Consider the following 18,853-nt stretch of genomic DNA (forward strand, 5'->3'; position numbering starts at 1 on the left):
AATAACAATTAGTACATAACAAGTTGATGATGTTATAAAACAAAACAAAATAATATACCAATATTAGATTCGTGTGTCAACATTTGATCAACACAAATTGACTTAATATCATGCATTATATTAGTAAAACATCAACAAACGTATCAAGGCTTTTGGAAATGGGTTTAATGGATGCAGTTGATTTAGTACTTGAGTGAGCAAAAATTCTGAAACAAATTGACCAAAAAATAAGAAATATATTAAATAAAGCATGTTAAATCATCCAGTATCTAAAATCCCAAAAAACAAAAGTAACTTTTAAGTAAGGCTTTCAAATATATGTAGTAAAGTTGAAAATACATTGGATTTCTCTGAAATGTGAATCAAAAAAAAGCATAGAATGACACAGACACACACAAAAATGTGTCCATCTTCTTCCTGTGCTTAGTTTCTCATTGGAATGAGCATGTAATCCAATCCCTAATATTACCAGGGCGGTGTGTCCTGGGATGTAGAGTGATCGTTTGGCCTAGGTGGTAGAGTGGTCGGTCGAGCCCCACCCTTCCACATCTATATGTCGTAGTGTCTTTGGCAAGATATGGAACCCCTAAATTTGGAAGAACTTAAAACACCTTAGTAATTTTATTATTAAAATTAATAATTTTAAAACACTTATTTAAAAAATAAATAAATAAGAAAATCAAATTAAATTGAAAAAATAAATTAAATAAATAAAAATAAGATAAAATGAATCCTTTTTTAAGTAACAAAATAAATAAATAACACAAAATAAATTAAGAGTAAAATTTCACTACTTTCTAATTTAGTAAATTTATAAGAAATACAACTTACCAGTTTAAAATATATTTACTATTTTTCTGGTCTTTTAGTTGTGACATTATTTGGTCATTTTCTCTAAAACTTCTGTATAACAACAGAATTCAATTTATATATATTATGCAATGGGACATAATATGGCAGGGATAATCAAAACATTCATGCAATATTATATCATCGCTACTACAAAAGACGGGGTTTCTGATTGACCTACGCAAAAAGTACCTATCAGACTTGAATCTCAAACTTATGAATGCCTTTTTTAGTGATTGTTTAGATCTTTGGTGGTGTGCTTTTAGTTTGAAGGCGGAGTTTTTAACTTCCTTGTTGCTGTAGCGCTTTGTCAGCTGCAGCGCCCCCTGCAGGCCTCGCCTATTAGCTGTCAGTGTGCAGACGGAACAGCGGGCAGGAGTGCTCGAACAGCGGACATAGTGAAGCCTCTGCAGCCTCAGAGAGCAGAGGGGTCGTTTCAATATCGAAAGGGGACGCCGGAGTAACATCAGTACAAACATCGCTGAGAACACTGAAGATGGGACGCGTGTGTTTGTTCTTGGTACCGCTGAACATCGCAAGGAATCCAGCTTCACGTTGACGATGCCGTGTGTTCGATCCCCAGCATCCCGCAGCCCGGAGCGTGTAAGTGACACGGTAGGTTTCCTGCTTCATCATCTGAGTTTCATCCATTAACCGGCTGCGCATCGTCCGCTCTACTAACGCATGGTTCAAAATATCCAAGATGTGTGTGTAACGTTTACGCATCTTTCAGTGCATGGGTTTCTGCTTCACACGCGCATTATCCGTGTTTACCGTGACCCATACGAAACAAATGAAAGTCAGGCAGCTGACGTGCATCATACATGTGTGTTCAGTGTTATTCCTCAGTTATAACATGTCTATGCCGTTCGGATGAGGAGGGCTGAGTGTGTGTTTACTGCCTCTCACAGGCTGAAGGGAGCTGAGCTGCTCTGACTGACACCTCCTGATATTTCCAACCGGACCTGCTGACATGAGAGGGAGGCAGTGATGGAGCTGCAGGAGTTGGCCTGGCTGTCTGTGGTGGCTCTCTTTCTGGCCTCCTTGCTCATCGTGCTGACATGGCTGATCCAGTACTTGCAGAGCGCACTGCGGCTCTGGAGATTGAGGAAGACACCTGGGTCGGACAGGGGAGCACCGGCCCGGCAGCCACTGTGCTTCACGCTGCCCCACCACAGCCTGGGCGGGGGTGTGTGGGGCTTCCTAAGGAAGCTCCGCCCGGGCCGGGATGGAGGAGCCGCAGCTGAGGCCGGGGTCAAAGGCTTGTTGACCTCCCTGTTCTCCTTCAAGTCCTTCAGGGAGCACTGGCAGAGCACCTGGGTCAAAGCCCTGAATGAGCAGGCCTGCAGGCATGGGGTGAGTTGGACCAGATAAGATCTTCCAGTGGTGAACAGGAGGAGTGAGGAGCTGCTGGTGGCAGTGTGTGAAAGAGCATGCCTTGAGTTACTACCACTAAGCAGGAGCATAAATAGTTAAAGCAAAGGCAGTTTGGTAGTGTGGTAGTGTGTGTAGGCAGGGAGGTGGAGGTGTGGGAGCTTGAGTGTCTAAGAGGATGGGGGGCAGAGACTTGCGTAACAGCTCTGAATCAATGCAGATAAGAGCGGAGAGGCAGGACCAGTGAGCGTAGCTATGGTATGAACACCCACACCTCCTAAAAATAGTCTGATACCCATGGCTGCGTTTGATCACAGTGGGAAGAGGCGACAAAAGAATAGTTGACTCACCTTTGTTACAGCTCTTAACCTTCACCCGTAGTATTAAAGCAAAGGTACAACACCGATCCAGTGTGGTCAGTGTCCGACACGTCTTAAAGACTTAGCGTACCATTTAAAGTTCTTTCTCCTTTTTAAATTGTCCCTGTGATGTGTTTGAATCATTGTCTGCCACCTAGCCAGAGGTTTAAATGAGCACTGCAAGAGGAGATGGATCCTCAGCCCCCACATGTGAAAACGGTCTGTGTGTGTGTGGGCTGAGTTAGACATGAGCTGGCCGGGAGTTTAAAGGCATCAATCCACATCATTCGTTTCTGATTTCTAGGGGTCAGCTCGCCATGGCAGATTGAAAGCTTCCCCTCAAATGTTCAAGTTAACACTTTGGCCCCGTGCTGTTAGGGACATACACCTCGGCCTGCCTTAGCAGAAGGTGTCTTGTGATTTAGAAAGGTGAAAAACCTGTTGACGCCAAGGTACACAACTGAAGATATGCTTACATCTACTGATGGTTGGCAACTTAACCAGTGCGAAAGACTGTCAAACATACAACTAATATTCAATGCAAACAGTCCTCTAAGCATTTTCTTCCGGAATTTTCACTATTTCTTGAGAATTTCAAAATAAAACACCTGATTTTGCAGTGAGAAAAAAATTCCTGGATCAACCCCTAAAGTTAATGAGTTCTTATTTGTCCCACACCCCACCCTCCCAGCAAGTTTCAATAAGATCTGTGAGTAGTTTTTGCGTATCCTGCTAAAAAAGTTTGATGAAGCTTAGAGAACCCTGAACTGGAGAATCCGTTGTAGTTGCCGTTGTCGTAAACGCAGCCATTGTTGTGCACAAGCTGTTGTTGAGATCAGCAACATCCCTTAAGTTGACGTTGAGTCCCAGCAGCGACTTTCACAGTGCCGGGCTGCCTTTTTGTTCAAATTGTATTAATATTGAATGTCTCACGTGCACCAAATCGCGCACTGCACTTCGTTGGGCACTTAACGACACCCATGATATAAGAGATATTAGACGCACAGACAGAAAGAGATTTCTGGAATTAGTTGATAGATGTGTAAATTGCTCACCATTTTATGATCCCAGTTCACTCCATCAATCAGTAGTACTTATCAAACGACTTAAGCTTTGTGTAGCTCTTGGGGGCTTAACTGAATATGAAGAGGACAGTGGTGTCCATGAGGACACACAAAGGTCTGCTGTTTATTCTCCAACATCATACAAGGACACAAAGAGCTTTGAAGACTACCCTATCTTCATGTGACTTCATGTGACTTCATGTGATTCCTTCATGTTCTAAGGTTCTGTTTGCATGTTCTCTGTGTACTCGGGTCTCAGTGGTTCTGTGGAACTGCCTCTCTTTATTAGATGGATGTCAATGGTGTGAGTGTGTCAATTTGATTTTCTTACAGTGGCCTAATCATAGACTGTTTATAAAGATGGATGACATGTCTGCTACCCACACGTGAGGCCAAAATGACTCAATCGCCCCCCTGGTGCCTGGCTGCAGTATGGGTCATAAATCCTGATGTTTATTCAAGTGTCGTTTTTTCCCATAAGTTTTTTGTTTAATTACTTTTTAAATTCGACAAAACAAGCTGAGGCATCACAATTGAAAGCTGAGCAGCTTCCACGGCTCCATCTTTCAATTCCTATTTCGCAGAGTCCGGCCAAATCGGCACATGATGGCAGCAATCACACCCGGGATATTTTGGCTTCATTTCTAGAAAGTGGGAGGGGGTGAAGACACGTCATCCATCTATGTATACAGTCTAGGGGCCTAATTAGTTGATCTATTGGGACCATTGTGGTTCTCAGCTATCAAAACTGCACATCATTGGAGTTAACCTTCATAGAGAGAAATTAGACAGGGTTGTGTGTTTCCCAACATCATTCTCTGAAGGTTTAGTCTCTGGGCTTATATGACAGTTTGACCTTGTCTTGTGAATTGCTTTAAAAAGACCAGGAGTATAACATAAAAAGTAGTTCTAATGCTGAAAAAAACAAGTAGAAAACAGTCTTTTTTAGCATAGCTGTCCATGTTGGTCTGTCCGAGTGTTAAGTTTGTGAATGTGAGCCAAAGCTTCCCGAGCTCACTCATCACAAAGAAATATCTGCTTGTCATCGTCTGTGTGCACAGCAATCTGTTTTTCTAAATGTGTCTGGGGCGCATGCAAATCAGTAATGTGCTTGTTAATGAAACTTTTCACATCACACTCTTGTCTTGCATGTCTTGAATAGATATACCTGTAGAGGACTGAATCTAGGTAATAGGAAGGCCTAGTGATTGATGGCATTGCCCTTGAAGGTCACATGCTTGGTCCTTTCAACATCACATGCATTCAATGTGAAAGTAATTGTTGGCCCAGTAAGTTGATGTTCACTTTCTATTCTGGTTTTTCATGTGCTCCCTCCAAACATGACTGGAAATACCTGCTGCTTTGTAGAGATATGTCAAAAAAAGGAAATGCCCGCAAGTGAGTCACTTTGCATACTTGGCTGCTTACGAAGCACCTGCCACTGCCAGGCATGTTGCTGTGGCCACTTGGAAAACAGACACGACTAGAGCGATTGCCCAGACTATGCTCACACTCGCCTCTAAGTTGCATTTCATGATTATGTTTCTACATCGGACAAAACATGAGCTTCCCTGGAGGAGCGCAGCCCGATGAAGATACGGCTTCGGTGTCATCATGTGGGGATTAGCCCGCAAATCCTTTATAGCATTAACCTAAGTACTTTTCCAGCATTTAAGAGAGATGCTGACAGAGGTCTTTAAATAATTATGTTGGAAATTTATCCAAAGGAAAGGCAAGTTGAATGAGCCTGCATGGGCATCAAACGGGGTTCAGCAAACCCTTTGCCCGGCAGGCTCCAGTGTTTTTGCACAGGCAACAGAGAAACACTATGAAACCCATCACGATAAAGACAACTATTAAACCTTGCAGTGTAACAGGAAATCAGATCCCAAATTCTGTGCAAAAACTGCAAATATCCATTTCTATCCTTCATTAACTTGATTGGTCAGTCAAAATAACGTTAATTGGAAACTATTTATCTCATCAGTTGGTATTTAGAATGATTTCCTGGCAAAAATGGCTAAATCTGCTGCATTCCAACTTCTAAAATCTTAATGCTTTTTATTTATTTCAAATATGATCCAACTACCTCTTTAGAAATGATAATGGTCGTTTCCAGCTGTTTTATTTTCACACGTTTTAATGACAAAACAACGGATGACAAGAAGGTTTTGTTTTCATCCCTGACTAGTTGTTGGTTGGTTGGTATGTTTGTTTGTTAAGCTAGATTACACAAAAACAGCTGAACGGATTACCGTGAATTTCTGTGGAAGGATGTGGTATGGGTCAGGAAAGAACCCATTAAATTTTGGTGCGGATTAGAGGACGGATGTAGGATTTCTATTCCACTCATCTTAACATCGTGCGACATTGCATTTTCAAACATTTTCACTGTTTTCTCATAGAATAACTCCTGGATGGTAATGAAAACAAATAAGACACATTTAAGAAAGTGATATCAATGATATCTGGTGCAGCTTGACTCCAATTCCAAGTTAAATAAGGAAAGATTGATTATTGGTGAAGATTGGAAAATATTTGTTGAAGATCTGATTGTATACCTAATAATAATAATGAAAATAATGAGCTTTATTTGTGCAGCACCTTCATAATAATGTTGCAAAATGCATCACAAAAGGCTATAACTAATAAACAGTATAAAAAAGTAAATAATAAACTAAATAAAATTATATTAAAAATACAAATATATAAATACGGGCAAAAGTCTTCTAAATTCAGGAGTTTACTGTGACATATTACATGGATTATTTTCACATATGGTGATGGAAAGGAGCTAAGATGTAAACTGATAGTCTGCCCTATCACATGATGGTTTTTAGTTCTTTGTTGCTCATAAGATCATTGAGAGACGTGATATCACTTTCATGACCTGGATTTTCCTTGTGAACAACAAATGTAATTGTGTCTCTGTCACCAGCGCATTTTACTGATTTAACAATCTGCCCTTGAAATAACAGTGAAATAATCCAGAGCAGGTTTTTCCTGGTGACACTTCCAATTGCTCTCCGATGCCTCAAGACAGTAATGTGCCAACAATGCATCTGACGACACCTGATGTTAAGACCAACACTCCCACAGGCTCCCAGATGGGTTCAAGTGCCTTTTATAACCTACTCACGATGTGTAAACACACATATGCTCATCTCTGACAACTGGCATGCTAGAATAAACATTGAGTTCCTCTGAGATAGCATTCTCACTAGACTTACAAGGTTGCCCTCAAACACTGAAATTAACATTACAACTGTGAGTGTGCATGTGTGATAAGATCTTAGCTGTATGAATATGAATAGATGTACGGACTTAACATGTGCAGCAGCACAACAGCACATCTGATTTCGTGAACTCCCTGCTGCACCTCTGGACAGTATCCCATGATGCAGCTTGTTCCATGACTCAGTTGTTTATGTCGAGAAAATGTCTGTCTGCTAAAGTATCACTGCAGGAGCCTCTCACAATAATCGTGCCTTGGCAGAGTGAACTTGATATGGAGCTATTCGGATGCCTCTGGCTGGATACAAGTGAAGGCTTGAAGGCCCCGGACTTGTTGACCTTGCCAATACCATCGGATCATAACAGCATCATCAGACTGTGTGTGCATCTGCAGCTGACATCTGATGTCGAGCCACCATCACTGGGCTCAGTGAGCGGGAGAAGGAGGCGTAACAGAGAATATGAGAGCGCCTGCAAGGAAGGAAGTTCCCTGTCCATTCAAGATCTGCATTTATAAAGAAACCTGGTGATTAGAATGAGGCCAAAGCTCATGTCTTCCCTCTCTGACTGACTGCGAGCGGCTGCTGGTAGATGATTAATGCTCCGTCATTATGCTCAAGTAGATTCCTTCCGAAAGGCCGGGGATTTTCAGCACCCAGCACTCATTTGCTATGATAGCACAGGAAACTCGTCTTTTTATCGCCCAGTCGCTGCTTTCACATTGCCAAGCTTTTAAACGGCAGCACATTTACTGCATTATTAAATCTTCAAGGCTCCTCCTTTTACTCAGCACTTATGGTTTACACAAACATAATGCACTACATGGATACACACTACCTTAGAATACAGTGTGAAGTAAAGGTAGATGATAAGGGCTTACAATGGGTGACTCTGCAGTTTTGTTACAACTTATGATGAACTGCAATTGATAGACTCACATTAAGCAGTTCCAGGTATTGGCTATAGCTCATGAAGAGTAGTACAGGAGACTGTGCTATCAAATAAACTGACATTCACACAGACTCCAAAGTCTGTGTGCACTGGTTTATCGGTTTCAAATTATTCTAGCTGGTGTGAGGCTAATTCTACCAACAGCAGCATGCTAAAATGTTCAAAATGGCACTGCTAATATTCTGATGTATATCATGTAATGATAACTATGTTTATGGCTTTAATGCTGACAGCATACTAATATTGTCACAATGGCACTGCTAATATTCTGACAACAATTAATCACAACCATGTGTATTCTTCTTATTAATTTTTATCCACCACAAAATGTAAACACTGCCGTCATCTAAACACAGGAGGGGAAGCTGAGGGTCAACTACAGCTACAGGGGGTGGGAGTGTATTTCTGGTTGACCCACATGCTTTCAGAGGCGATCAGCCAGTCAGACCCCAAGGCGGCGACGGTGACAAACCTGAAGTGACAACATGGATGTCCTCAGGAACGGTCTCTTTCCACAAATACCCTGCACATACACACTCAGTTAAAACAGCGATTGTTCACAAGGACAAATCTGCCTCTCCATGACAAAACAAGCTTGGAGCCATTACCAGTAGGATAAACAGCACCACAGTGCACCAGATGGCTACCTGTGAAGCCAATGATGTACAACTCCTTTTGCACTCTAAGAGAACATGGCTGCTCTCTTGTCTTATCCTTCTACCAAATTTGATGGACATTTGTTCTGTAGTTTTTGTGTAATCCTGCTAACAAAAAACACACAACCAAAACAAAAAACCAACATACAGGGTTGAAAACGTAATCCCCTTGGGTTGGAGGTCATAATCTAACACTCTATAATCTAAGTCTTCAGTTTGATTCTGGGTCCAGGGCTCATTAATGCATGCCAAGCTCCACTCTGTCTGTCAAATATTCATATATCAAAACTCCAACCTGTCTCATGAGCGTAAAACACCAAAAATAAACATCTAGAAAAATACAAAACTTTTTTCTTCTCATCACACAGATTTGTTGCTGAATGAATGGACCTAAAAACAAATCAACTTGTGCAAAGTGTTGTTTTTACTCTATTATTGACTATTTACAAATGCGGCAGTTGTGTTTAATTGCAAGTGATGAAAACCCTGTGGTTAATGTGTTATTCTAAAGCCTCGCAATTTGAAATACATCACAGCATATTTGTTTGGCACTACAGTGGGTGTAATGAACGGTTGGGTGACTGAGTAGGTTTGGAGGCTCCAGCCAACAAGAGCGAAAACACAGCCGGTTGTATGGTGTAGTCATGTGACTGCAGTGTTGGTCCAGGGAATCTACACAAGCTTGCGGCATCGCAGTTGGCTCAGCTTCCTGCCCTTTAGGCTGGAACACTGACAGACACATACACACACACAAACATGGACACACACCATAAACTTTGTTACATCATCCTCTCACCTCTGCCTTGCCTTCTCTGTTGTGTTTGATAGAGGTTGGACTTGGACCTAGTGAAACATATGCCCTGACAATAGGGGATTTGTTTTCGCTCCCTTGTATCTCCTGAGTCAGTTAAAGCCATCCAGTGTAACGGATCCTCTGGCACTCTGGCACTCTGGCACACCCACACGCACGGTTGTACAGCTGTCTTAGTGAGGACACTCATTGGCATTATGCATTCCGTAGCCCTTTACCCTAACCCTAACCTAAACCTGATTCTAAAAATAACCCTTAAATGAAGTCTTAACCCCCAAACAGTCCACCAAAGAGTGGTCCCCACTTTCCCAAGATGCCCACTCAGTAGGCTTGGACGCACACACACACACACACACACACACACACACACACACACACACACACACACACACACACACACACACACACACACACACACACACACACACACACACACACACACACACACACACACACACACACACACACACACACACACACACACACACACACACACACACACACACACACACACACACACAAGCACAAACACACACACACACCCAAGCACAAGCATTGACTGACGTAGGTCCAAGCAGGCTGCAGTTTGATGAAAGGTGAATTACAATTTCTGGATTATCATAAAAACTCAGATTAACTTGCATGTTACGACCCTTGGGCAAAGCATATGTTGTAATTTTTCGCCAGTATCTTCAGGCACTTTTCATCTGAGCGCACAAATCCAGAGAGCTGCCCTGGCTTAAAATCACATTTGTACTTGGCGATGAATTGTGAGCACAACAATGATTATGGCACCCAAAAATTAGTCTTCATGGTATGTGGTTTTGAATATATCATAAGTTTTGAATGCAAGTGATAACCAATTACTTGTTCCTTGACAATTGTTGCCAAACCTGATTAAAATTCATGAAATCCTCAGTTAATTTGCATTTGAATATACATTTTACAGCAGCTGTTTCATTTACTAATTGAATAAGATCTACAAGGACCATGACTAACTGCTAATCAGCATCATTAAAGGCTTCATCGCTGCAGAAAAACTCTTTCATGTCATGTCCCCAAGTTCCTCTGCTCCATCCACTATGTAATATTCAGGACATTTGTTCTCTTCCTCTGTTTCTCCCAGAGTTCCATCCAGATCACGTTTGACAGCAGTCCACAGCTAACGGCTGCCTCTACAATAGATAGTGTGACCTGCACAGACCAGTCTACAGACAGAATGGTGAGTTCATGCATGTTCAATAAACACAGGGATTAAAATCTTTACTCAGTCACCCAGTGAATTTTAATTGGAGCAATGGATGAGAAAAAAAATTCTGTGACCAAATTGTGCGAGATTAAGATGAACCCGGATACATTTTAATCTTAGAGACGTTATGATGCAGCACTGTTCATAACAGCCTTGAATACACCCCCCCCCCCAGCCCATTTCAGTAGCGTGCTTTGTTTCACAGGTTTTACACTGTAACTGTTGGGTGGACAGTGTGACATTTCCCGTGACTGTCACCCAGCAGTCACCTGCTGCCGTTTCCATGGACACCTATCAGATCACCATCGCACCTATGATGACAAAGGTACAAAAACACACCCACTGGAATTCTTCGTGACCTTTGCACGTTTGAGGGCAGGCCTCTGACACCACTAAAAAAGTCAGAGAAACATTTGCATTTTTATTCAAATTTTACACATATCACATTAAATCCTTTCGTGCCATCACGTCACTATTGTTTAACGAGTGAACTTGAATAAGCTTTGTGTATCTCTAGTTATTCTGTGGCTGCAACAGTATTCAACAGAGCTAAGAACCTGTTTCCCATAAATCAGGTTGCTTCCAGTCTTGGTGAGGTTTGATTTTCTCTATTATGTCACTAAAGCGGTGATTCATTTTAGAAATGATTTTCCATGTGCATTTCACTCCCTTTATCATACAGCACTGTCAGGAAATAAACCAATTTACCCGAGATCCCTTCAGGGATCAATACAGTATTTCTGATTCTGATAAAGCAGCCACTAAATGTTATGTATCATCTACTGTTTTCTGCTTAATATGACCAACTTGAAATATTGTAGTTATTGTAGAGTTTAATATGTTTTCCAACCTCGCTCCCCCCGTCTGTCTCCAACAGGTGGTGGTGTGTCTGGAGGAGGTGGAGGATGAGGGTCTGCTGATATCCTGGACTCTCAACAAGCAGCCGTCATTTTCTCTGAGCGTGTCCCCGCGCAAGCTGCAGAGAAAAGTGAGAACATGTGCTATTAGAACCACTACCCTCTTTACATATTGGAAGGTTTCATATATCCAATAATAAGGAAATACACATTATGCAAAGCTTTGTGAGGCCGTGCTAACGCTTTCAGTTAAAGTCTATTCATAAATCTCAGTCATCATGTAATTTTTTGCTTATGAGTCACTTACTCCCCTGTTAAACTCATCATGACTCATGAAGGAAATGCCGTTCCTTAATGCTGTTACATAAATGTTCATGCCATTGTCTTTTTGCTTGAGATGGCAACAGAGTAAATAAAGAAAAAACTGCACTTGGTTTCATTACTGAAGACAGATCTCCTGGATACTATTCGACATGTAAACTGTTCCAAAGTGGAATTATTGGGAATTGTTGTGATTGGCCCAAGGGCGCAAGGCTTTTTGAAAAACTAACTTTTTAGAGGAAAGCAGCAGCAAAAAAAAATCACATTTGATTTGTCCCTCATGGATATTATTACAAGTTAAAGTGACATCAGACATAAAAAAGAGTGATCAGTTACTACTTTTTTCTTCTCAGGGGACAGAGGGTGGCGTGGACCTTAGCATGATTAAGGGACTGATAGAGGACACTCTGTTCAGCACTCAGCCAGCCATGGTCCTCAACCTCAAGACCTGTGCTTCCAGTCCTTCGGTGAGAAAAACAAATTGTTTTCTGTCAATTGGATGCTGTACCACAAATCCTATATTTAAACTTATTAAGATCTGCACACATTTTCTGAACTCCCCCAGGTCCCCATGGACCTCCTGTCAGTGGGCTTGAACTCCCAGAGTGTCTTGGTGCGGCGACTGCAGCTCCGGCAGCTCCGAGCGACCTTAAGTAAAGGTCAGATATTTTCCATTGCCGTCAGATCATTCCCTCCGGCATCACGCTGTTTTTCAACGGCGACTCACTTTGTTGCTGTGTGTCTGCAGGTCAGTGGTCAACATCAGAGGAGCTATGCTGTGTCCTGAGTTTGGATCCACCCTCCACAGAGAGGGCGACCCGCTTCCTGCCTGTGCCCGGCAACCCCAACACGCCACTGGATTGGAGTGAAGAAATGACTCTGTACGAAGGCATTTGTGACGTCAAAATGCTGTTAATGTTTCATTGTGTACAGTCATGCCAAACTGAAGCAGTTGTTTATTTTTGTGTTGTGAAGTTTAACTTTAAATCTAACACAGCTGGTTTCTGTGTGTTAAAGGGAGCTCCGGCCAGACACCAAAGAGCTGAGAGTCAGACTTCTGGAGCGGAATGGCGAGAGGGAACGTAAGGCAATACTCAACATCAATTCACTATTGGCTGGTCAGAAACCTTATCAGCAGGAACGTTTAGATTGGCTAAGCAAAAATCACTATTCGCTTAAAATGTTCTGCTTGCAGGCTCATGGTAATTTTCTTTGTCAGCGTTTTAGGATGTGTAATGGAATATTTAATTACATTTCACAGCAGACAATTATCAATTCTGGTTGTTTAATTCTTACCCAGCTGCGGCTGGGGGCAACTTGCTTGTACCACTGAAAAAGCCGAGCAAGCGCACATGAACAGTGAACACACAATGCTTTTATACAAGTCAAACCCCTCCTCACACAGATGCAGAATGTTCATCCAATCAGATCTCTGCTTTGTTGTAATCAGGCTTACATTTAGTCACCTTCAATCTGAATGAGGACCCCTTTGAAAGTTATGCAATGGCATCAGGCATCTGCTTAGACTCCAAGTTTCTCTTAGACCCCGTCTCTGCTGGATGACCCATAGAAGACTCTAGGTGTGAAAACCGAGGCACAGAGGAATCTCCAACGAATACACATCTGAGTCTGCCACATCTTAGGATTTAAAAGTCTAACTGCAGAAAACATTCTAGCAACAACATTCTATATATATATATATATATATATATATATATATATATATTTGTCATTCTTCATTAAACTTAACTAAATATAAAATCTGCCATCACAGATGTATACAATTTCAGGAGATTCTCCTGTGCCGACTTGAGAGCTCCAGTTTATTTCAAAGGCTTTCATGCTGTTTCTACAAATATGTATTTTTGTTTGGTAGAATTCCTGCCGGGTCACGCCTCCATCGCCTTGGATCTCCGCTGCAAAGTTCTCAATGGACAACACACGCTGTCAATAAGCCCTGGCCTCGGCTTGGCACCACACACTACAATCACCGCAGAAGTGAGTGGCAAGATATAAAATGTCTCAAGAAAAAGATGGAAAACTGCTTCAAAGACATTTGCACTCCATTCCATATCATTTAGCTGACGCTTTTATCCAAAGCGACTTACAATAGGGGCATTCCACCATGAGGGTACAAACCTAGAATAGCAAGAACCATATAATTAGCTACGAGTGCTATATATAAGTGCAAGGATTTAAAGTGTACAGCTACATCTCAGTTTGTAATCGAACATCAACCAACCTTGAACGAGACAGAAGGAGAGGCAGCGCTGAAACTGTCAACTGTCATGCCTGAAATAGTTGTCAAGACCTCTTCTGGCCTTTTCACAGCCAGTTTGATGCCTTCCTTCAGTCTTGCGGAGAGCTGCTTTTGTTTCAATGACTGTAAATTACCTGTAGTTCTCTGTAGTACCAAAGAGGAAAAAATAACCTACAGGAGACAAGATAACACCTCCTCTAGCAACCTGTACCCACTCATAGGTCATCCAATACTGTCCCTGCAGATCCAAATGTCCAGTTTAACTAATGCAACTACCTCTTGAATACAGTGCCCTCTTGTTTGATGAACTGCCAACCCACTCTCCACATTTTATTGGTGAAATGAAATATGTAAAAGCCCCATGAAAAGTTGTACAATCTAACTGTTTCTCAACTCCACCAGCTGCTGTATGTGGAAACAGAGGAGCCGCACAGCACCCACAATGCTTTGCCACTTCGTTCCTCGATCACCCCGACCAAGAAAGTCGACGTGGACCGAACCATCATGCCAGATGGAACCATCATCACCACGGTCACGACCGTTCAGTCTCGACTAAAAGTGGAACGCAGTCCAGGTTGGTTTTCTGAGAGAAGTAATACTTCAGGGTAGATGCATGATAAGGGATCAAATATTGGGATCATATTATCGATGACATAAAAAAAAAATGTATACGCCTTTCAGGTGAATCCCCTCTGCGATCCCCTTCCAAAGTGGAGGTGACTGAGAAGAAACCCACCATCCTGTCTGATGGCAGCACCACCCCCAACCAGAGCAGTGAGTCGGACTGAAAGGCCAGACATGGTTTTACATGACAGATGCAAAGTAGGATAAGCAAGAAGCTGCAGTGTAACATGAGACGAGAGGATGGCACTTTTCAGTATGCATCATGAACTATGCAGGTTCTCCAGTTCAAAAACCTTCAACTCTAACATTAGGATTACACAGGGAAAATACATGCTTTTACATCACAAAGCACAAAAAGTCTAGACAAATTTAATTTACATGATCTCTTAGACATTAAAATACTAATGTTTTAGTTTAATACAAATCTTTTTGTATGTCTTTCTAACAAACCATACATTTTCAAATCACACTGCAAAAAGAAGTATTAATCTGAAGGTACATTTTGAAAAACAGCATATCGCAGTTTTCTGGTATAGTGCTGATTTACATATTTACGTTTTTTGTTGCGTAGAAAGCAATCGGCTCTCTAATGGCCTGGATCCTGTGGCAGAGACGGCCATTCGCCAGCTGACGGAGTCTGCCTCCAAACTAGCTCGGAAGACCCCGACAAAAAGGAGCACCCTGATCATCTCGGGCGTGTCAAAGGTCAGAGAATGGAAACTGTGTAAAAGGCAGTGGCTTGTGGAATTTATCTTGCCAGTGTTAAAACAAATGTGTGTTTATTTTAGTGCAATTATATTTTGATGTGAAAATGTATTTTGTTGTGAAAATATAATTTTCTGTATTTGTTCACTTATCAGTAGGATGCAAGTTACCTGCAAAGCTACATTTCTTAATTAGAATAATATTTCGACTTGGTTTTGTTTTAACCAAACATCACTTATAGTACAGGAATCATTTATCGACATAACATAATTATAAGGATTCTAAAATACAGAGACATGGAACCAGACAAATTGAGTTTGATCTAAATTTAGTCCACAGTCGCAGCCCCCTGTAGGAGCACATTAGAGGAGCATCAGGCCTCTGACCTCATTATTTCCCTGAAATCCTACAGTAGTATATCAAGTGTAAGAGGCTACACTTGAAACCTGACATTTGCAGGTGTTGTGATGTTCAAGGTGTACAAATGTTGGTGATCAAGTGTGAATTTTATTAAAACAGGGGTAATCAGATAAAAGGTTTTGAGCAGCATTTTTAGGTTTAGTGTCTAATAAGAAATTACAAACTTAACTTATTCCTCCTCTGTCCTGTCTAACCCCTTCATCATCTGAGATTTTTGAAAGGATGTAAATTGATTCAGTATCTAACACCCGTCAGGTTCCACTCTCAGAGGACGACTGTGCGTTATCAAGTGGTTACGCTGCAGCCATGGATGCCGCCATGCATGGGAACCACTTCGGGGCGGGGCATCACCAGGACCCAGATGAAACTACACCCTCCGACGTGTCGGAGCGTCCGTCTGTGGACGATGTGGAATCAGATACTGGTTCCGCTGGTGCCATGGAAACCCGTAGCCTCAGAGACCACAAAGGTAAGACTTGCAGTTTGGTCTGTGGAATAAAATCATCTGAGGTGGTGATTTCATTTCTACTGAAGCTGTTCAGCAATGTCTAACAATAATGGTAAACTTTCAGTTATATTTGCGGAATTTTAGCCTATTGCCCCTTCTCTTGTTATTGTAAAACATATTATTTTATTAAACAGGTCAATACATTTCAAATGCATCAGATTTACATTCAGAACTTTGTTTGAGCATGAGATTCAGACTTCTGGAGTTTGCATTTAAGGAGAACCCCACATTTTGCCCCTTTTGCTTGTTTTCACTGAATCAAACAAGTCTGCATCATGCTGCTCCAGGATGGGACTTTAGCATGTCAGCTTGTTATCAGTGTATCGCCCTGTCCCATCTTGCAGGTCCCTTCCTTTTTCACAAGCATAAATCTGGCTCTGTGAATTCCTCTGCTGCCACATAAAGGCTGAAGAACATTGCCCCCATTATGCAACATCCCAAATTAGAACAGGCTGTTTAAAAAGGGGAACATCTGACTCTAAAGTTACACTGCCGCCCTCTGGAGGCCATGTTGATACATACTCCAAAACAAACAAGAGTGGTGTTGAATGGATAAGTGATAAATTCAATTTGTAATTACTGGTTCATCATTGGCTGTTGCTGTTCATCAAGGTCACAGTGTCCCTTCTGTCTGTCTGCTTCCTGCAGTGGGCTTTCTGCAGAGCGGGACAAAGATGTTGTTCCGCAGGAGACATCGAGAGAAGGAATCCTGCCTCAGCCAATCCCATGAAGACATCTCAAACATTGGCAATAACTTTGCTGCTGACGCAACCATCTCCCGTAAAAAGTCCGGCAGTTTCTCTCGGCGTATCATCAAGCGCTTCTCTTTCCGCTCATCAGGCAAATCAAAAGACAAAGGCTCTGCCACCAACGGAGGAGCGAGCTCGCTGGATAACTGATCATCGATGGCCTCATCCTAACTCAACAGGATTGTTTTAAAGCCTCTGTCGGTTCTGTCAGAACTAAACCTTGAGTCCAGACTATGTCAGGTTGAAAGCCCCCGGAGGGTTATCATCTGTACATGTTGAAAGGAGGATTCCTCTGGGAGGGCCTTCCTCTGTAGTCAAACTATCGCACCTTCAGAACAGAAGTCCTGTTTAATCACATCGCTGAGGTTTAAATGTGATTATTTATTTCTTTAAAAGGAGAAATCCGCTGCTGAGTGAAATGAGCAATATAACTACAATGAAATGCTGTGTGCCCAGAGTGTTTGATTGTGACCAAGCTTTTAAACTAAAAGGCCAGTATAACAGTATTGGTTGCACTCGTTCCTGGGTTGTATAAAATGTCATTTATTTATTATGTGGTCCGCATCAAACAAGTGCTATTCATGCCATTCTCCAAGAAAACGACTCATCATATTTGCATTATCCTGTAAATTAGAGATGTTGCCGTGTTTTTTCCATGCACATGTAATTTTATCACCTAGTTTTTAGTGAGTTAACAAGAATCTGTCTTAAATTAGCTGTAATGTCCATTCATGATTGTTTATAAATTGGTTTTAGGACGTGGTTAAATGTTGTATCTTACATAAGAAGCAGAAAAGATCTTATATCTATTGTGCTTTATATTTTATAAAAGCTACTTTCTGTGGAATTTCATTTGAAGTGAAGCTCAGAAATGCATTTTAGTTTGCTTTGGAAACTTCTCTCCACTACTCTCTCCACAAGACAGTATTCTGTCAGGAAGAAAAGCAGGGTCAAGTCCTGCTCACTTTGTATCTAGTGTTGACTCTCACAAGTGAAATGTGCAGTTAAGCGCATTGTAAACTTGATGCTCCATGTTGACCTTTTACTTCTGCAATAACTATCATTACAGTGGAACAACTTTGAATACGGCATATTATGTGACATTTGCACCTGTGATCGGCTCCTAATTATAATCTAAACCTTACAAACCTTATCGTGTCTGTAAGATGTAGGATTGTTATCATATTGTGTTTCTTTTAAACAGATTTGAGTCTCACATGAGCGACCGCAGGGAAGACATTTTGAAACATTTTGAATCGCAAGAAACAAGATTGTCAGCGTTAATGACAAGGTAACGGGTATATTGGACCACTCAGGGCAAGAAAATAAATTGCTATAACAACAAGAGATATAATGAAATATACTGCATCCTCATAAGGCAAACAGAAATCAAAAATACATTTTTGGACATTTGTGATTAGTCAGAAAAAAGAGAAATACATCAATCATCTGCATCAATTCAGAGATCAAATTAAATAATTTAATTTTCATGTTTATTTGTATCAATAAAAGAATAGCTGCTAAAAAGGATCGAGAAAACGTGGAGCCAAACGCTGTCAAAGGGACTCTACTGATCATATACCATGTGCTTCACAAAAATAAAACCAATTCAAAATGCTGAATAAACGAACAAAGCCACTTCGTTGACTAAAGGCAAACTACATGATATGTGTCTGGAATGTGAACAGAAAGTCGCTGGAAATTTTAAGATGTTTTTATTTTCTGTTGTAATATTTGAAATGTTTAATTTATTGCAAATAAATTATTTTTGAAGCTCAATCGATATGTGAACCCACATTGACTTGTGAGTCTTTTTTATTTTAGGAGTTATAGATTTTCAGCTTCATTGATATGTACATTTT

General features: G+C 41.3%; 1 protein-coding gene across 1 annotated transcript; it reads left to right on the forward strand.

Annotated features, from left to right (window-relative positions):
- Nucleotides 1-1,226: 1,226 nt before the first annotated feature.
- On the forward strand, nt 1,227-18,776 carry c2cd2l (c2cd2 like). Its single transcript, XM_062406958.1, has 15 exons — nt 1,227-1,464; nt 1,761-2,205; nt 10,425-10,520; nt 10,753-10,872; nt 11,425-11,535; nt 12,079-12,192; nt 12,291-12,384; nt 12,474-12,606; nt 12,743-12,807; nt 13,602-13,723; nt 14,388-14,559; nt 14,667-14,759; nt 15,181-15,314; nt 15,990-16,203; nt 16,891-18,776. The coding sequence occupies exons 2-15, from the start codon at nt 1,840-1,842 to the stop codon at nt 17,139-17,141; spliced, it is 2,085 nt and encodes a 694-aa protein (XP_062262942.1). The 5' UTR covers nt 1,227-1,464; nt 1,761-1,839; the 3' UTR covers nt 17,142-18,776.
- Nucleotides 18,777-18,853: the final 77 nt, after the last annotated feature.

This window comes from Platichthys flesus, chromosome 15 (assembly GCF_949316205.1).
Source record: "Platichthys flesus chromosome 15, fPlaFle2.1, whole genome shotgun sequence".
In the NCBI taxonomy this organism is placed as follows: domain Eukaryota; kingdom Metazoa; phylum Chordata; class Actinopteri; order Pleuronectiformes; family Pleuronectidae; genus Platichthys; species Platichthys flesus.

Excerpts from the sequence above, each read along its gene's own strand:
- c2cd2l (XM_062406958.1), top strand. The coding sequence starts at position 1,840 with ATGGAGCTGCAGGAGTTGGCCTGGCTGTCTGTGGTGGCTCTCTTTCTG. Across the intron at positions 10,873-11,424 it reads TCGCACCTATGATGACAAAG|GTGGTGGTGTGTCTGGAGGA; the intron begins GTACAAAAACAC and ends TGTCTCCAACAG. Across the intron at positions 16,204-16,890 it reads TAGCCTCAGAGACCACAAAG|TGGGCTTTCTGCAGAGCGGG; the intron begins GTAAGACTTGCA and ends TGCTTCCTGCAG.